We start from the raw sequence: 16,768 nt of genomic DNA, 5'->3' as shown, positions 1-16,768 counted from the left end.
ATTGGTAATCAGCACTTTGCATGAAGCCATATGCATTTATTACACATTTGCTTTTCTAAGAATTAAAGACATCAGTGATCAATAATTTTGTAAATTATTTTAAAAGAACTTATCTAACGTTAATGTACTAAATATCAAGCCAATGTTTAAATTATTTGATAATACAAATGAGATAGTAAACCTGAAGTGTTCTGTTACTTCTAAGGTTATTGTTTATTAAAAAAAAAAATCTCAAAACACTGTCCTAAATTTACTAAAAATAGAAACACTAAGACTTTATAAACAAAATGAACTCCATGATTTATGCTTCACATCCCTTTATACCAGCTTTTTTTCCCTTAAGAACAAAAACAACAAAAAGGCACAATACCAAGTAGTTCTTAGAACTAACTCTGGCAACTAAAATTAAGCTACTTGTTTTGATTTAATATAGTCTTGGTAAAAGAGAATACTCCTGAGACTCCCTTCTGGTTATAACATTCTTTCAAATAGTCATTACTACAATTAAGACTATCAGCTAGCATGTATTCCCAGTAACTTATTTTTTAAAATCTCGATCAATGCACACACAATTTATCCTTTTATACAAAGATTTTATATTTTTTTTTAAAAAGGGGTAATTCAACAACAGCAACATGAATGCCTTCAGGCAAAACATGCCGAGTTTTTTCTTAAGTTACACTTGTGTAATACTACAAGGATTTCGCTTAGATTAAGACAAAATGCAGAAAGTGTGTATTAGTACTATTTTTTAAAAATCAAACTTCTGTGAATTGCTAACCACTACAATATAATAAGTTTTAATGCTGTAGACATTCCCAGAAATTCTAAATATAAACCAACAATGGTTTAAAATGAAAAAAAAAATGTTTTGTGAGAAAAAATGGGAATTCAGCACATATGGCATCTGTTTTTAATGACTTTTACCTATTAAATTCACTTCGTTATTAAAAATATAAAAGTACATTCCAAATAACTTGGAAAAGCCATGGCATTACTCAGTGGTATAGTGAAAACAATCAAGAACTCCACCCACAAAGTGGACAAATCTCAGTTCTAGCCCCTAATCTATCATGAAATGAATGATTCTGTGCCTTTTTTCAATGATGAATATGAGCATATGATGAAAATAATGGAGTCTTGCCCCAGAAAAGTGCTAATTAAAACGAAGAAGACTCCTTCCAGGTCATCCATGGATCCCTGAATTAACTGCCTACAGCACGAACCAGGCATCACTTCCTGGGGTCTCAGCTTCCTGTGAGCATGTGGGGGGAAAGGGGGATTGATTCAAATTATTCTCTCATTTAAGGTTAGGCTAAGGGAAGAGGCAAGAGGTATTGGAGGGAAAAAAAAAGAAAAACTCTTCAACGGAAAACCTACATTTATGATTTTTCTCTGAACCTTAAATTTCTACAAGATTTTAATAGGTTGTGGACTTTGGAAAGATACAGGATGAAAGACGAAAAGGCTCTCTAAATAATTTGCTCATAGCACTTGCTGTTAAGATAATCACACACAAATAACTATGCTAAGGGTTACCATCTAAATAGTTCATTACATTTCCTCTGGGATGAAGGGAACCATAAGTATACATATGGCAGCATTACTAGTTACAGTTCTGTCATCACAGAGAACGACCAAAATGTTTAACCCTTTCATTAGTGACACACATACAAAAAAATCAAGAAAATTTCCTATTCACTTGTCAGGCTTTCAAATCTCAGACACTTTTGATAGATACCTTGAAAAACTGTTTTTCATTAAATTGGATATAGGGTGTATATAAAATACCCAGGGTCACAGGAAAGCCTGTATGTATTTGCCAAGGGGCCCCAATCAATTTTGCTTCGGTAAATACACATATTGTTTCATAAAACTCATTTGTGTTTTCAGAGGCATATTCACATAAAGCTTTTTTTAAATAAAGATTTTGTAAAAATAAAAATACACACACACACACAACCAGGAGACTGCTCTTTGCCTGCTAAAAGAGCCCGATTTAAAATCAGAACTGGCTCTCACTAGCTACAGATACAGGAATTTGGGAAATCTTGTCTCATTATTCAGGTGTTAATTATCCATTTGTAAAGTAATTAGGCAAATCCCTAGTCTCTCTTTTTCCTTCATCTATTTGCCTAGTTCATCACTGGGCAAGGCCTTCAACTGAAGAGGGGAATGGAGAGTGAGTAAACTTAGATTTCATCAAATTAAATCGTTTCACACAGGTCTCAGGATGGAAAATACCGAAACTTCTGTGGGGGAAGAAAACTATTATTTTAGATTTTTTTTTAACACTACCACCATCCCAGCCTCCCAGCACCTACTGGCTTCGATAATCAATAATTTGATGCAACTGAAAACACTAATGGGACTGCTTTGTGAATATGAAAACGGGCTCGGAAATGAATTCGCGCTTCGGTCCTACACCTTTAAAATATAACATCGACTTTTTAAAAACACTTATTTTTGCGAAATAGTTGGCTAGAAGGGCAAAGGGAAACCGTAGTATTTCATATCTAAAAGGGAAGACCTCCCTAAAACCACTGCAAAAACAATGCTTCGCTCAAGGAAACGTAGATCTTAAAAAAGCCCATAAACCTCCCCCCGCCTTCGTCTGTAGTTATCACACATTCTCTGACAGTTTTTCTAAGTGAGAAACCTTCAAAAGCCTTTCCACCTTGAAAACACATTCCAGAACTGAAGGGAAGGGAAGGGGGGGAGGTGGTATTCTCTGGAAGTTACAAACCCTCTCTCGGGAGAGCACGGACAACTTGGGAGTCTTCTGGCCCCTTTCACCAAGCCAGGGAGGAAGAGCAAAAGCGAGTCCCCAGCCCGGGGGGAACGGGGCTGGAAAAGCCCCCAAGCTCGAGACAGCAGCTGGAACAATGCAGGAGAGTGGGGCGCCGCCAGGCTCCCGGGGAAAGGAGGTCTGCGCCAGCAAAAACCCGAAGGCTTCGGCCGTTCGGGCCCACGCTCGGAGACCAGGGCCCGCCCGGGAGGAAGCAGCGACCCCCAGCTCCCGGCCCGGCCAGCCCGGCCCAAACCCGCGTACCTGGTCTGCGGGGGCTCGGTCCATGGCGCCTGCAGCCGCAACGGGCCCGCGTTAGTCGGTGTCGAGAGCGCCTCGGGCCGCTTTCTCCATGGCCCCCCGCTCGGGTCGAGACCGGGCTCCAGACCTCCGCCCCTATCTATCTGGCCCCGACACAGAGTCCGGCTACGCCACTGGCCGAGGAGGTGGCTCCAGCTTCGGGAGGAGGAGGCGACGGCAGCCTCGCGAAGGGATCATCTGGGACGGAAGCCGAGGAGGGCCCAAATAGGAGAAAGCCGTAGGCGGAAATGGCGGTGCGCAAAAGGGAAAGAAGGGGGAGGAGACCGAGGGGGGCAGTGGGCGGAGTGACCGCAGGCGGCGTGAGCTGGCAGTAAACGAGCCAGAGCTGGCTGATCTGGATGCTGAGGCCAGGTGGAGATTCTCAGGAGCAAGTGCCCATAACCACTCTGCACTTTACGCGGGACTTAACGGCCCCTCTGGACTGCTAAACTAGAGGAGCGTGGGACCATTTGGGACTCAGGACACCCGGTTTTTAGTCTTCAGGGACCTCAGAGACCACTTACTTATCTCAAACTACCTCTTAGTGATACTGGAAGAGCTTTTAGCTGCCTGTGCATGTGATCCTTTCTTATGTTATCCGGCTAAAGGGAGTCTTGACTGTAAAGGAAAACACCCCAGAACGGCCACCACTGAGAAATGGAGACAGGAGGCTCCACAAATACTGATTTGGTAATTCACTGTCAAGGTCCAGGTCCACTTCTAGGCTCACCTTCAGGCTGATTTGCCCTATGTCAGAACCCCTCATTTTACCCAGAGTCTGTATCCCACCACCCAACAGGTAACATACCCAACTCTGGTATGTTGCTTTTTCCAGTGTGCCTATTAACTGTTCCTTGAGGAAAGAGACTGCCATGAAATTGGACACTTGGTAAGCATAGCGGATTGCCTCTGGGCATCTCCTCGAACACACCCTCCAACACAAACCCTGAAAGTTATTGCTTGCTGGTCAGTTCCAGGGTGAGGAAGAAAAATAAAAAGCTACATAAGCTAACTCACACTTAAGTGAAGGGAGAGAGTAGAGGTGGCTCCTGTGTGGGAGAGTGGTGCGGAGATTCACAGCTGGGAAAGAATTTTAAGAAGTTTGCTTTGTTATGCTTCAAGAGACATCAGTAAAAACTTGCATTGCCTTTTCAGTTAGGCTGACTCGGTAGTCTGGTTTTATTTGACTAGGACTCCAAGAAGAGGTGGTCTGTGGAGCCCCTAACTGTACTTAAGTTGATACTATATTTTGACCTGGTGAAAGGAACTATAGTAGGTTAATAAGACTTACATCAAGGCTGGCAGCGGAAACCATTTCTAAGGAGAAACATTTATATTTGTATGTAGAGCTCTCTCATTTATTTAGGTTTAACTCTGCTGCCTCCTCAAATTTTACCTGTATGTGTGCATGTGTGGGTATATATATAAGATCCCGCATGCCACGCAACCAAAAATAAATAAACACATACAAATTATAAACTAACAGGTTATCATACTCCTTCACAACTGAAAGATAAAAAGAACTCTGAATTTTCAGGATGTTCCCCTATGGTCTCTAGCCATAAGATACCCCCATCTGAGTAAAAAGATAATAATAATGCAGTAATAATACAGTCATAAAAATACCATAGTACTTTGATTTTCTTCCTTAAAGGATGACCTGAGGAAATTTTTTCTTCTTCTTCTTCTTTTTTTTTTTTTGGCTGTGCTGCTTGCATGCGGGTTCTTAGTTCCCGGACCAGGAATAGAACCCGTGCCCCCAGCAGTGGAAGTGCAGAGTCCTAACCACTGGACCACCAGGGAATTCCTGTGAGGAAATTGAAATATAGGATCTCTAAGGATCATTCCACACTGTAGGATTTTTATGACTATGAAATAGTTCTTGCTGAGAATCTTCTATGTACAAGACATTGATTTAAATTTTCAGAACACAATTATAAGAACAAAAATGTCACAATGCCCTTCTAACTTAACACAATCCTGGGAAAGATTGCAATAGCTATTAGAATAAAAATTTAAATCTATGAAGAAAAAGAAGACATTTTAAAACATTACATTTACAGATGATGTGATCGAATTTTAATTAATGCTTTCATTCAGCAACAAATATTTAATGTGCCAGGTGCTATGCTAAGTACTGGAAGTACAGCAGTTAATAAGACACTGAGGGCAGAGACCATGTTTGTCTTGAGGGCAAGACATACATAGAACAAGTAAATACAGGTGAGCTGAGTGTCATGAAACAGGAAGCTCAATAGGTTCTACCATAGTGTGGGATGGAAGGTCAGGGAAGTCATATCTAAGTAAATAGCATCTAAGCAAACACCTGAAGGGTGAGTAGGGGTTATGATAAGTGAGGGGGAAGAAGTAGGAAAGTTGTTCCAAGGAAAGGAAATGGCATGTGTGAGGACTCTGAGGTAATAGAGAGAATCCAGCATTAATAGTTAAACAAGCTCTCTCCTTGAAATGAGAGTTCTGGAGGAGAGGGTTAATTCAGTAGAGCAAGGCCTCTGAGAAGATTGGGAGGGATAGGATGCAAAAACCGGGGGAAGAAATTGACCTCAGATGGGAGTAGGGATATGTTGTTTACAATGACAAAAGGAAAGGAAGAAAGGATAGATACAGCTACATTTATAAGTTGAGGGAATTCCTGTCAAATGGCTTCTGTTTTCTCACTGAAATGGCAGGCAGGTTATCTGCTGACAGAGGAGGGAAGCAGAGCTGTGATGATCATGCACTTGTCAAAACTCAGCAAGCCATTTAGACTTGTGCACGTTATTATGTGTAAATTTTGCATGAAAAGAAACTATAAATAAATACTGAGCTCTAGTTTTAACAAATGCATGTACCTATGTAACCCAAATCTCTATCAAGATATAGAAGGTTGCCATTACACTCAATGACTTTTAAAACTTCTCTACTTTCCTAGCCACATCAGCCACATCAGACAAGAAAAAGAAATAAAAGGCATCCAAATTGGAAGGAAAGAAGAAAAGCTGTGACTATTTACAGATGACATGATATTATATATAGAAAACCCTAAAGTCTCTACCAAAAGACTATTAGAAGTAATAAATGAATTTAGTAAAGGTGCAGGATACAAGATTAATATACAGAAATCTGTTGCTTTTCTATACACGAATACTGAACTATCAGGAAGAGAAGTTAAGGAAACAATCCCATTTACATTCACATCAGAAAGAATGAAGTACCTAGGAATAAACTTAACCAAGGACGTGAAAGACCTATACTCTCAAAACTATAAATCATTAATGAAGGAATTTGAAAATTATACAAAGAAGTGGAAAGATATCCCATGTTCTTGGATTGGAAGAATTAATATTTTTAAATTGTCCATACTACCCTAAGCAATCTAAAGATTTAATGCAATCCCTATCAAAATACCCATGACTTTTTTCACAGAACTAGAACAAATAATCCTAAAATTTATACAGAACCACAAAAGGCCCTGAATTGCCAAAGCAATCCTGAGGTTAAAGAACAAAGCTGGAGGACATGGAAGAACCTAAATGTCCATTGACAGATGAATGGATAAAGAAGATGTGGCGGGCTTCCCTGGTGGTGCAGTGGTTGAGAGTCCGCCTGCCGATGCAGGGGACATGGGTTCGTGCCGTGGTCCGGGAAGATCCCACATGCCTTGGAGCAGCTGGGCCCGTGAGCCATGGCCGCTGAGCCTGCACGTCCAGAGCCTGTGCTCCACAATTGGAGAGGCCACAACAGTGAGAGGCCCGCGTACCGCAAAAAACAAAAACAAAACAAAAAAGATGTGACACATATATACAATGGAATATTACTCAGCCATAAAAGGGAACAAAAGTGAGTTATTTGTAATGAGGTAGATGAACCTAGAGTCTGTCATACAGAGTGAAGTAAGTCAGAAAGACAAAAATAAATACTGTATGCTAACGCATATATGTGGAATCTAGGAAAAAGGTACCGATGAACCTAGTGGCAGGGCAGGAATAAAGATGCAGACATAGAGAACGGACTTGAGGATACAGGGGGAAGGGAAAGCTGGGACGAAGTGAGAGAGGAGCATTGACATATATAAACTACCAAATGTAAAATGGGTGGCTAGTGGGAAGCTGCTGCATAGCACAGGGAGATCAGCCCGATGATTTGTGACCACTAGAGGGATGGGATAGGGAGGGTGGGAGGGAGGCTCAAGAGGGAGCAGATATGGGGATATATGTATACATATAGCTGATTCACTTTGTTGTACATCAGAAACTAACACAACACTGTAAAGCAATTATACTCCAATAAAGATGAAAAAAAAATTTTTTTAATTAAAAAAAAGAACAAAGCTGGAGGGAATTCCCTGGTAGTCCTGTGGTTAGGACTCTGCACTCTCACTGCTGAGGGCCTGAGTTCAATCCCTGGTTGGTGAACTAAAATCTCACAAGCCACACAGCACGGGAAAAATGAAAAAAAAAAAAAAGAACAAAGCTGGAGATGTCATGCTCCCTGACTTCAGATTATACTACAAAGCTACAGTAAGCAAAACAGCATGGTACTGGCACAAACACACACATATAGATCAATGGAACAGAATAGAGAGCCCAGAAATAAACCCACACAGTTATGGTCAATTAATCTATGACAATGGAGGCAAGAATATGCAATGGAGAAGAGAAAATCTGTTCAATAAGTTTTGTTGGGGAAACTGGAAAACTAAATATTAAAGAATGAGATTAGAACGTTTCCTCATACCATATACAGAAATAAACTCAAAATGGACCTAAATGTAAGAACTGAAAACATAAAACTCCTAGAAGAGGACATAAGCAGAACACTCTGACATAAATGATAGCAATATTTTTTTGATCTGTCTCCTAAAGCAAAAGAAATAAAAGCAAAAATAAACAATTGCAATCTAATTAAACTTACAAGCTTTTGTACAGTAAAGGAAACAATCAACAAAATGAAAAGACAGCCTACGGAATGGGAGAAAATATTTGCAAATGATATAGTCAATAAGGGGTTAATATCCAACATATATAAACGGCTCATATAACTATATATAAAAAAAACAAGCAACCTGATTTTTAAAATGGGCAGAAGAACCTGAATAGACATTTTTTTCAAAGAAGACATACAGATGGGTAGCAGGCACATGAAAGGATTATCAACATCACTAATTATTAGAGAAATGTAAATCAAAACCACAATGAGATTTCACTTCACACTTGTCAGAATGACTATCATCAAAAAGCCTACAAATAACACATGTTGGCGAGGATGTGGGAAAACGAAACCCTGTAAACTGTTAGTGTGAATGTAAATTGGTGGAGCCACTATGAAAACAGTATGGAGTTTCCTCAAAAAACTAAAGATAGAACTACCATATGATCCAACAATGCCACTGCTGGGTATATATCCAAAAAAACCAAAAACACTAATTCAAAAAGATACATGCACCCCAATGTTCATAGCAGTGTTATTTACAATAGCCAAGACTTGGAAGCAACCCAAGTACCCATCAACAGATGAATGGATAAAGAAGATGTGGTACATATATACAATGGAATATTACTCAGCCATTAAAAAAGAATGAAATTCTGCCGTTTGCAACAACACGGATGGACCTAGAGAGTATTATGCCTAGTGAAGTAAGTCAGACAGAGGAAGAAGACAAATACTCTTATGTTATCACTTATATGTGGAATCTAAAAAATAAAGCAAATGAATGTGTATAACAAAACAGAAACAGACTCATGGGTATGAGAACAAAGTAGTGTTTACCAGTGGGGAGAGGGAAGGGGGAGGGGGAAGATAGGGGTATAGGATTAGGAGACACAAACTATTACATATAAAATAAATAGGGCCTTCCCTGGTGGCACAGTGGTTAAGAATCCACCTGCCAATGCAGGGGACATGGGTTGGAGCCCTGGTCTGGGAAGTTCCCACATGCTGCCGAGCAACTAAGCCTGTGTGCCACAACTACTGAGCCTGCGCTCTAGAGCTCACGAGCCACAACTACTGAGCCCACGCACCACAACTACTGAAGCCCACGTGCCTAGAGCCCGTGCTCCGCAACAAGAGAAGACGCTGCAATGAGAAGCCCGTGGACCCCAAAGAAGAGTAGCCCCTGCTCGCCATAACTAGAGAAAGCCTGCTCGCAGCAATGAAGACCCAACTCAGCCAAAAATAAATAAATACGTACATACATACACAAATAAAAATAAATAAACAAGTAACAAGGATATATTGTACAGCACAGGGAAATGTAGCCATAATTTCATAATAGGTTTAAATGGAATATAATCTATAAAGTATTGAATTACTATGTTGTATACCTGAAACTAATACAATATTATAAATCAACTGTACTTCAATTTTTTTAAAGAAATTAAATGAACAAATAAATCTTCTCTACTTATATCAAATGATTGTCTTATTCACTGTTGTATCCTCACTACCTAAATCAATGCCTGGCACGTAGCAGGTGCTCAATAAATATTTGTTGAATAAGTGAACATGTGATATGATATTAATTAAATCAGTATTCTTTCATCCAGGGTTGGGTTTTGTTAGGCTTGTGCGTTTTATTACATGATCAGGATTCAGTAATGTGTGAGCACAAAATTCTGTTATTTTTTACTTCACTGTCTTTGCAAATCCTCTGAGGGCTGCTTCTTTTTCTGCCCTGGATGAAATCTCATGAAGGTCAAACAAACTTCATTCCCGGTTAAAGCTTTTCCTTTCCCCAAGCTCAGTCCTGCTTCAGGTTGGAAACCTGCAATGGGGGTAGTGGCACAGACTACTTTTATTTTGTTTTCTATGTTTACATCTCCACCTCCTCCTCCTTAACTACTTGCTGGTCAAGCTTTTAGATTCCTCCAGGTTTGGGTTGTGAAGGGGAAGGTGACAGAGCTTCTCAGATGTCTCAGATGTATGCCATGCATGGTCAGTTCCGGACAGTAATGATCCTAGCTTTCAGCCCTTGGGTTTCTGAGGTTTCAACCCTCAGCTGGATCCTCTGGGCGCTCAGCCAAGCAGCCTTCTTGCTGGACTCTCTTTTAAAATGGCTTCTAGGGCTTTCCTGGTGGTACAGTGGTTGAGAGTCCGCCTGCTGAGGCAGGAGACACGGGTTCGTGCCCCGGTCTGGGAGGATCCCACATACCGCGGAGCGGCTGGGCCCGTGAGCCATGGCCGCTGAGCCTGCGCGTCCGGAGCCTGTGCTCCGCAACGGGAGAGGCTACAACAGTGAGAGGCCCGCGTAAAAAAAAAAAAAAAAAAGTCTGGTAAAATGGCTTCTATCACCAATCCTGGGAACATTTTGCTGCACTTGATTTATCACACATCCATCCATCCATCCATCCATCCCTCTAGCATCCCATTAATCCATCTTGTTTTTGGTGCATAACAAAGTAAGTTGCTGACATAAGTACACTTTCTCCTGGGAAAGACTCACACGTATCCACAGTTGGTGAACGTGCAGCTGGTTTGCAGCATTCTCTGTCTCTAATCGCCTTTGGTTTTCTCAGGAAAGTATCAGATCCCAGTTCCCTGTATTCCCCCAGACTCCAGACAACATATATCAAGTTCTCCAAGTGCTTCCCTGAAAGCTCCTCTCACATAGCTTGAGGTAAGGGGAAGCATCTCTTTTTTTCCCTGTGGGAGGTGTGGGTAGGTTTCAAGTATCTTCAAAGCAGTACCCTGCATGAGTCATCAGTCCCCTCACTCACACCCCCTCTATGTGCTGGAGATGAGTGACAAATAATACTGAGCCACCATTCCTTGGCATATCTTACATGGTGGACCAACATCTGACTTTAGATATACAGGTATTTGGCATCTATCTACTGTCCTTTGGGGACCCAGTCAAAACAAACAGCATGAATGTCATTTTACATGTTCATTTATTTAACAAATATTTTTTGAGCACCTGTTCTGTGCCAAGCACTAGTCTAGGTAGTAAGCATACAACAGTGAACAAGACAAAGTTCCTGCTCTCATGGAATTTACTATTTAGTCTGGGCGACAGACAATAAGCATATTTTTTTAAAAAAAGAAAAGAAGATAATTTCATGTAGAGATGAATGTTATTATAACATGTTATTAGTTTAAGGTATACAGGGAATTCCCTTGTGGTGCAGTGGTTAAGAATCTGCCTGCCAATGCAGAGGACATGGGTTCGATCCCTGGTCCAGGAAGACCCCACATGGCACAGAGCAACTAAGCCCGTGCACCACAACTACTGAGCCTGTGCTCTACAGCCCGAAAGCCACAACTACTGAGCCCCAGTGCTGCAACTACTGAAGCCTGCATGCTCTAGGACCTGCGTGCCACAAGAGGAGAAGCCACCGCAATGAGAAGGCTGCGCACTGCAATGAAGACTCAATGCAGCCAAAAAAAAAAAAAAGTGTACAACATAATGATTGATATATGTATTGATATATCGTACAAAATGATTACCACGATAAGTTCAGTTAACATCCATCACCACAGAGTTATAATTTTTTTTTCTTGTGATGAGAACTTTTAAAATCTATTTTCTTAGCAACTTTCAAATATAGAGCACAGCATTGTTAACTATAGTCACATGCTGTATATTACATCCCAAGGACTTAATCATATACCTGGAAGTTTGTACCTTTTCACCACCTTCACCCATTTTGCCTACCCTCCTCTTCCCTTCTCTGGCAACCATCAATCTGTTCTCTGTATCTATGAGGTTGGCGTTTTTTCAGATTCCACTTATAAGTGAGATCGTACTGTATTTGTCTTTATCTGACTGACTTATTTCACTTAGCATAATGCCCTCAAGGTCCACCCATGTTGTCACAAATGGCAGAATTACCTTTTTTTAATGAATAATATTCCTATATATGTATATCACATCTTTATTCATTCATCTGTCAATTAACACTTAGGTTGTTTCCACATCTTGTCTATTGTAAATAATGCTGCAACAAACGGGGGTATAGCTATCTTTTCTGTGACAGTGATTTTGTTTCCTTCGAATAAATACCCAGAAGTGGGATTGCTGGATCGTGTGGTAGTTCTATTTTTAATTTTTTGAGGAACCCTTATACTGTTTTCCATAGTGGCTGCACCAATGGGAATTTGACATTTTGGCCAAATAACAAGGCTAGAACATAGCTGAAGTTGAGTGTATATCTCACTTTTTTGCAGGAGAGTAACATGACCTAATGGCAAGAGGGTAGTTAAGGTGACAGACCATGGAATCATAGCTGCATAAAGATAGTATTAACCAAAAATTACTAGAGGTAATACCTGCATATTTTTAGCATATAAGATAAATCCACCAAAATTCCTAAATATTAGTGGCAAACTGATAGGAAAAAAAGGTCCCATTGACAATATCAGTGTGTGATGGAAAGATCGCTGCTAGACTAAGAGTCAACAACTTGGGTTTAAATCTTAGCTATACCCCTTCCAGGCCATGTGTCCTTGAAAGTCACGTAAGCCTATCTGAGCCTCAGTTTCCTCATGTACACATTGCACAGAGTTGTTGAGAGACTCAAGTTAAGAGAATGAATGAGAGAACATATTGCAAGCTCTAGAGGAGTGGTTCTCAACCTGGGACACTTTTAAAACGAAGATGCTCAGGCCCTTCCTTAAACCAATGAAGTTAGACTCTCGAGCAAATAACCTTCCAGTCACCCAGAGTGGCTGTAAGATCTTAAGTCAGATCATGACACTCGACTCTTTAAACCCTGCAGTGGACCTTCCCATCTCAAAGTCCTTAAAGTGGTGACTGAGGCCCCATGATCAGGCCCCACCTCTGACCTCATTTCCTCCTCTTCACCGTCACTCACCCAGCCCCAGGCACACGGGCACCTTGCAGTTCCCCTAACATTCCAAACATATTCCCACCTGGGAGCCTTTGTTTTTGCTGCTGCCACTCTTGTCCCAGTTATCCCACAGGGATCAAGCTCTCACTTCAGGCCTTAGCTGGAAGGCTAAAAGGCTTCGACTGAGGCCTTCCCTGATCACCCTCTTTACAATATCAGGCATGCACACAATCTCTTTCCCCTTCTAGCTTTTTCCATAGTACTTATCACTACCTAAAATGCTACATACTTTATTTGTTTTGTTGGTTTATTGATTATCATTTTCTAGTAGAATATAAGCTCCATGAGGTCAGGGATTTTGTTTGTTTGGTTTGTCCACTGCTGGGTAGTCCCAGTGCTTAAAAATGTAGAAGCCCTCAGTATATATTTACTGTTGCTATTCCAAATGCATCCTCTGAGCATGTACCTTACCCAACCTAAAAACTTCAGTAATGGCTCATTGCCCACTCTGAATGTATTCTGTGCTTTCCTACCTCCCTGACTTTGCTCATGTGGTTCTTCCTACTCTGTATGCCCTTCCCATCTTGACACTCATTTCCTCCATTTCCTGGATGAAAAAGATCCTCCTCAAAATTCCTCTAGCTGGTTGTGCCACATCCTGCCTTAAATTGTCTGCATACTGTGTATAATTTTTTATGTAATTATTTCCTTTCTGAGTGTACACTCCTTGAAAACAGTGTTACTCAGCAATGTTTGTTGAATGAATGAATAAACTTACTTTTGTAGCTGACTCAGACATTCACCAAAAGAAGGAAGAGAGGTAATTAAATGGTAGGTTTAAATGGCAGCCCCCCACCCCACCCCGCCTAGCTCTTGCAAAAATACAGGTTGCATGTGAGTAAAATAGAAACAGAAGATGATAGCACCCAAAAATAATTTGTGGATGGTACGGTCAACCACGCGAAAGATCAACAACTATAAACTGCCTTATGAATAGTTTAGGTAAGAGCGAGTTGAAAAGGAATGAATTTATTGCATAAAGGGACTCGGAGAGCCAAATAAAAATCAGACATGACATTCATTTTTATGGTGGTGAGGTCTTCAAGCCAAGCCAGCTAAAAACAGGAAATAACCTCCCAGGTTTATTATGATGTCCTTCAGATTATGTTCATGAACTATTCCAAATCTCAATCTTTTTAGAGGATGTTCTCTTATGATAGTGAAAACAATAAATCTCTGACATTTCCCCTTCATTTGGAAGTGCTGTGTAATCTGAAATTGAAAAATCTCCTTCAACCCAATGTGGAGTTTTTTCCCCTGACTTTAAAAACCTTTGTTAACAAGCTATCTAGGTTTTTCAAATCAGTGACTCACATCCTCAGCTCCCCAAACCTAGGTTCTTTCTGGAATGTCCTTTCTGAACAAGCAGGAGCTCACCTTATCAGCAGGGCTTGATTTTTGGAGACAGGAATTTATGAAGCTCAATCTGTGAATACATAACTCTTGTTCACCTTGGTATGTTACCAAGTTTTCCTAAGGCTTCCACCAACTTGACTGAGTAAGACATGTATCACCAATCTTGGAAGGGAAAATAAGAAGTGCTAGTTAAATAACTAAAGCTGGCAGAGATAAAGCCTCTGAAAAAAATCCCACTCCACATACCATCAAAAGAAATACATGTTGTGGAGGAGAGAATTTGTTTGTGTTTCCTTTTCTTGAGTTTTAAATGTTTTTACATAAATAATATCATAGCAATAAGAGCAAAATGAAAAAGAAAAAGATCACTCAGCACCTCACCTTTTTAACAGATGAAGGATTTTTTCTCTAGGCTCCATGCATCTACATGCATAGACATCTACATGACATAGTTTTAATTCATGTAACCTAGAGGCTCTCAGGACTATTGTACGATGGAATGTTGGCCCACTCTCTAGAAATGAGGTAGGAAGAAATAACTGCGCCGCCCCGCCTCCCCTGGGGCCTGTATAAATGAGATCTGGGAGCTTGGGAGGAACCAGAAGCAGACTGGGGGAATCTGAGAGATGAGGCCCATGACTGATCCCAGAGTACGCTTCACTCAGCCTGAGGCATGACCCAGGAGGTTCAGACACCTGTCACTGACCCTAGAACACAACAGGGTTTTTGACAATTACATCAAATCAATACTCCCTTGCCAGACCATCTAGGCCCTGTATTAGCTTGGCCTGTGGGTAGAAGGTGGTATTCCATAAAGGCTGAGAAGAAAAAAGGTAACAATGTAAAATTCCAAAATTGTGTTGGAGATACAGGAAATACTTCCCTGTAGTGATTTCATCCCCAAAGACTCAACACTAGAGTCAACAAGAAACTACACAGGCAAGGTGTTTTTTTGTTGTCTCACCTGCTTATAAAACCCCAGCCTCCTTCTCCAGTCCTTCCACAACCTGAGATGGCAGAACTCTTAAGGAAGACAACTGTAGCAATCCTGGGCTTGTTGCTTCTGGCTGTCTGCCCTGTTTCTTCATGTTGACTTGTAACAGGCCAGCCTTTCACCGTCTTTCACCTCTCTTTCATCTAGAGACCTTGGAGTCTCTAGATTCCCAGCTGTGCAGAACCCTAACAAGCTGCATTTCACAGGCTTAGAGAAACAATAGGAACCGCAGTCCCTGGCAGTCAAGAATAAAGGTCTGTAAAGGCTGTTCATAGTGACCCCTTGCTCAGTAGTAATAATAACAATAGCTTAAGTTGATCGTGCCAGAAACAGTGCTGAGCCCCTTCCAGAAAGCATCTCATTTAATTGTCACAACGATCCTTGAGGGAGGGATTATTGTCTTTTTTTTTTTTTTTTTTTTCCGGAGGGGAAACTGAGACATATATCTAAATTAGCTTACATGAGGGACTTCCCTGGCGGTCCAGTGGTTAGGACTCTGTGCTTCCACTGCAGGGGGCATGGGTTTGATCCCTGCTCGGGGAACTGAGACCCCGCATGCTGCAGGGCCAAAAAATAAAATAATATAAAAGCCACTACACAGATATTTAAAAAATAAATAAGTAAATAAAGTAGCTTACATGAGATCCAGTATAGTTAGAAAGTGGCAGAACTTGAATTTGAATACAGCAAGCAAAGGAATCTAAGGAGACCACACTTTCCTTATAGTGAGATGCTTCCTGAGAACTCAAGCCTGAATGGGGTCCAGGGGAGTCTGATGGAATCCCACACACACCTACCCTTCCCCCGTCTCCACCCCAGCTCACCAAGTCTCTCTTTCTCTCCTGCTCTTCTTTCCCATTCTGCCACTCCCTTTCCCTGCTCTCCATCCTTTAGTTTTTTCTTCTCTGCCTATTTTCTCACCCTGTAAATGCTCTACTCGGAAGCATGCAGCCCTAAAACAGCTGCCAGCCCTGGCTCTGGAGTGTGACTCATTACTACGTTGCTAGACCCAGAAATGAACTGAGTGAGACACGTTAAGTCCAAAGCATCCAGTATCCCTATGCTCACTGAAGCCAGGGCCTGTGGGTTAGCAGTTGATAGCATTGCAGCACTTTCAAAGGTGTAACTCAGTCCTGACTCTTTGCCTACTCCACCCATGACCCTGTGGCATCCTTCGAAGTATGTCTCGTGTAACATCTTGCGATTCCACTGCTGCAGGGGAAAGATGTTTGCAAGCAGTGGGAATCTGTGACGCAGTGCTATTAATTCTTATTCCTTCTGATATCTAGGTTGGTGTTTTTTTGCCTTTATGTTCTTGAAATTTTATGTTAGTATGGTTTGTTTGGACTCAGTTTCAAAAGCATTAAGGTATAGGTTTGAAAGGATGAAGGTATTCTTTCTACTGCCAGAGCAAAATGTGTTCTGAGAGAAATATATGCACTATATTCAGAGGAAAACATTCATAGCCGTTATATATTGTAGAAA

At 41.0% G+C, this 16,768-nt stretch overlaps 1 protein-coding gene across 1 annotated transcript in view; it reads right to left on the bottom strand.

Annotated features, from left to right (window-relative positions):
• Positions 1–3,288, bottom strand: part of SECISBP2L (SECIS binding protein 2 like) — a 62,306-nt gene extending 59,018 nt beyond the window's left edge. The window contains exon 1 of the mRNA XM_030842917.3: positions 3,053–3,288. Coding sequence (XP_030698777.1) covers positions 3,053–3,076 — 24 coding nt within the window. The 5' untranslated portion in view covers positions 3,077–3,288. The remainder of the gene's footprint in view (positions 1–3,052) is intronic.
• Between the last annotated feature and the right edge of the window lie 13,480 nt (positions 3,289–16,768).

The sequence above is a fragment of the Globicephala melas genome, chromosome 2 (assembly GCF_963455315.2).
Source record: "Globicephala melas chromosome 2, mGloMel1.2, whole genome shotgun sequence".
NCBI lineage: Eukaryota > Metazoa > Chordata > Mammalia > Artiodactyla > Delphinidae > Globicephala > Globicephala melas.
Note: the sequence above shows the minus strand (reverse complement) of the source record. Positions and strands in the feature narration are given on the sequence as shown.